Source organism: Sinocyclocheilus rhinocerous, unplaced genomic scaffold (assembly GCF_001515625.1).
Source record: "Sinocyclocheilus rhinocerous isolate Xijiao unplaced genomic scaffold, SAMN03320098_v1.1 scaffold1605, whole genome shotgun sequence".
NCBI classification, from domain to species: domain Eukaryota; kingdom Metazoa; phylum Chordata; class Actinopteri; order Cypriniformes; family Cyprinidae; genus Sinocyclocheilus; species Sinocyclocheilus rhinocerous.
This window is the reverse complement of record NW_015627373.1, coordinates 489242-492752: the sequence shown is the minus strand read 5'-3', so window position 1 is coordinate 492752 and position 3511 is coordinate 489242. Positions and strand designations below refer to the sequence as shown.

Sequence of the window (3511 nt, the reverse complement as noted above, 5' to 3'; positions counted from 1 at the left end):
TCCCATTCGTCGGTATTTGTGATATCATAAATCCTGGAAAATATGCGTTGTAGTCCAAACGAGTCGTTCGTTGTAGTTTTTGAAAAGTGATTTCTGTTAAATAAAATATCTCCTTCTGAATATGACTTTGAGCTTTGTAACTTTGCAGATCTTTTTTATGCTCAAACAGCAACATTACAGACTAACTAAAGTTGAAAAAGTGAAAACGCATAATAGGACCCCTTTAAATTGTAATAATATTTTACAATATTACTTGATTTATTATCAATGTAGGGTCTTGATGAGCATAAGAGCCTTCTTTAAAAAAAACTATAAAAATCTTACTGACCCTAGTGTAGTTTTTGTATTATAATAAATTAAATAATTCTGCTTGTAGAAGTCTCCTTGTATCCCTTTATTTAGAAAAAAATTAACCCATTATTTGATAAATTTTCATTGGAAAATCCTAAATTCAATTTTCAACTTAGGAGCACATGCGCTCACTGGGAAAAAAGTAAGCATCAAGCCCTGAATTAATAAGCTACAAAATAACAACTTGAAAATATCAAAATATTTATAAAAACTATAATAGAATCTCAATTACACTAAAATAACAGAAAACCAGATTAAACTGACCCTGAGCTTCTGAAAATGACAGTTCATTCTTTTTGGTTAGAGACTGTTCAAAAAGGTTAGATTAAAAGATTCTAAAACTGGAGTAAAGTATCAGTCCAGTGGGCGGGGTCAGAGTGGAGGCGGAGCCTCGATCAAACTCACCACAGAGCTGTTGGCGTCCGGCAGGAACTGTCCAAACTCAGAGAGCAGATCTTCCTGGTTTTTGAAGAGTTGGGCCACCTCAGCGTAAACTTCCTGCTCGGTCAGGGCTGGGGTGTAACTCCCGCCCGCTTCTTTAGCATTACGCTGCTCCTTCTGATTAACGAAACAAGTATATGCGTAAGTGGATTGTGAATTATAATTCATTTGTGAAGTGTTTTCAGTTTTCTGCCCGACCTGGTACTTGTGCAGGATCTCGAGGAAGGATTTGTAGATGTTAGGCTGGCCCTGGAAGCGGTTCTTAATCTTGTTGACGTAGCTGATGGCGTGGTTGAACTCCACGGGCTGGTTGTTCTGCAGCGGCGGGGTGGTGGGCATGCTGTTGACGGGGGTGTGGGGCTGCAGTGGGGGCGAACGTGGGGAAGCATACGGAGGGATGGACGGATTGGGATGACTGCTCGGAGTCAGAGCTGGAGACTGCAGTGGCTGTACAGACAGAGAGAGAGAGATGGAAAAATATCAGTGATCCTGATCGGGACTAAACCAAGGTATATGCAGAGTTTTTAAAATCATATTTAAGACTTAAGACCACCACAAATAAAATATTACTGTATAATCATATAAAACAACCCCATAACATCTAAACACTGAAACTGGTTAACCAAAACAATTTTATGCATAATGCGAAACTTTTAATTATAAAAAGCCTGGAATCCCGGGACTCTTATTTTGAAATGTCATTGCTGACTTTAGTGCTGCTTCCAGCTGATCATTCAAATGGATGAGGGAGATAAAATATGCACTGTCACAACCATCTACAACATATTACAATATAAAAGCCAAAAAGTAAACTTATAATCATAATTCATATATAGTCATATAGTCATAATTCATCTACAGTATTTCAAGTAATTGCTTGGCATAAATGCGCAGTATTCATTGACTGCAAACTTCTCTGAAAACGTGAGCCTGAAGAACGCGTAACAGCATCACTTTTTGACTTTGGACGCACAGCACTCACATTTATTTAAATTATTGCCTTTTGAAGTTTAATAATCATTAAGTTGAGTGATTCTTGATTTTTTCCATCCCCAAATTTAACACTGCTTAAAATGATAATTAGGACTTCTATAACCATTTAAAGCAGGGTTATTCTAAAATAACACTGTATTTAAGACATTTGAAACTTTAATTGTATACATACATGATGAAACTATGAAATGTAAGATTTCTAAGGACCCACAGGGACCTTGTAAATGTTAACCCTGCAAATTAGCTTTACTTTTTTAGTCTGAGTACCTTGCTTTTCGGTGTGGGTTGGACGGGAGGTGTGGATGCCAGGCTGGGAGGGTTTGTGGGGATCTGGTTCTGGAGCTGTGGCGGCGGCGGCGGTGGTCTGGTGGGGATGTTCTGCACGGAGATGCCGTGAGGTGTTATGTGGTGGATCTGACCGGGTGTAGTCACATTAACCAGGTCATTGGTCTGAACTTCAATCTTGTATCCCGGTGGAAGAAACGTGTTAAACCCCATAATGAGATCAGGGTGACCCTTAAAGAGCTGCGACACCCTGCTGATTACACCCGGGGTGTCAATACTGCAGAATGAGAAAGAGAGAAAGTATTCGAAATTATTAATTATGATTAACTACTTCCCAGTAAAACTATCTACCATTGTGGGAAATTATGCAGGGCAGGATTTGAATGTGGGAGCATGGCAATAACATATTTTTCTGACAACATGGCCTTGCTTAAGTAAAAAAAAAAAACATCATAAAAATTGGATGAAAGCAATGTATATTTTTATTTATATTATTTTAATTGATAAATTAAAAAAATGCATGCTTTTATTCAGCAAGGGCGCATCAACAGTGAAGATATTTAAAGCATATAAGTTAGAATCGTGATGTTTCACATGTGAATAAACTCACCACTGAGATTTAAACTCTTTCATGATATCCAAGAAATCATTGTAGACGTGTGGTTGATTGCCAAACTGTAGCTTCACCTGGTCCAGGTAAGACAGGGCGTCCTCCACCTGCAGGAAGGAAAACGACAATCCAGTTTATCTCACGCACACAGCTGCTATTGCAAGACCGCATTGGTTTGACTCCTAAACAACCCAAACACAAAATCCCGTTTCACCTTGAGTCTCTGGAACTGCTGTTGCCCCTGTGCAGATGCGGAGGGGGTGGGCGGGTGACTGTGGCCCTGCACCGGCGCAGGACCGTGGGCCTGGACCGCTGCCGGACCATGATGGTGAGCACCACTGTGGGCCACCGCCGGACTGGGTGTGTGACCGTGACCACTTGAGCTTTGGGCCACTGTGGACACCTAATATCAGAAACAGAGCAAAGATCTCAGCTATGTGGAGCCTCTGTGAGATTCTCTCTAAGCAAAATTACTATATACTGTATAATAGTAATACTAATATATATATAAACTGTATATACAGGGATCAACGCTAAGGATTTTTTCTATTAGTCCGGTCGGGCCAGTGGTTCAAATTTTTACTTGCCCTGCCAACATTTTCACTGGCCCTGCCACAAAAAATAAAATAGTTGCTGTTATCATTGTTACAATCTTGTATTCTAATAAATAAGCTTATACTATATGACAACAATATTTTAGATACCAATTAAATTTTACAATTCTCTATTTCAATTCTGATACCACAGCAAAAATCACTAGCCAAAAATAAACATAAATATAAAGTTTAAACATTATTAAAGACAAGTGACAGCCTGTAAATACAAATGAAC

At 39.1% G+C, this 3511-nt stretch overlaps 1 protein-coding gene across 1 annotated transcript in view; it reads right to left on the bottom strand.

The window, feature by feature from the left end:
* The window catches only part of LOC107727659 (paired amphipathic helix protein Sin3a-like), a 22610-nt gene that overhangs the window by 11624 nt on the left and 7475 nt on the right, over window positions 1–3511 (bottom strand). Inside the window, exons 3-7 of the mRNA XM_016537611.1 lie at window positions 2895–3083; window positions 2681–2787; window positions 2053–2347; window positions 991–1239; window positions 757–909 (exon numbers count right to left, since the gene is read on the bottom strand). Coding sequence (XP_016393097.1) covers window positions 757–909; window positions 991–1239; window positions 2053–2347; window positions 2681–2787; window positions 2895–3083 — 993 coding nt within the window. The remainder of the gene's footprint in view (window positions 1–756; window positions 910–990; window positions 1240–2052; window positions 2348–2680; window positions 2788–2894; window positions 3084–3511) is intronic.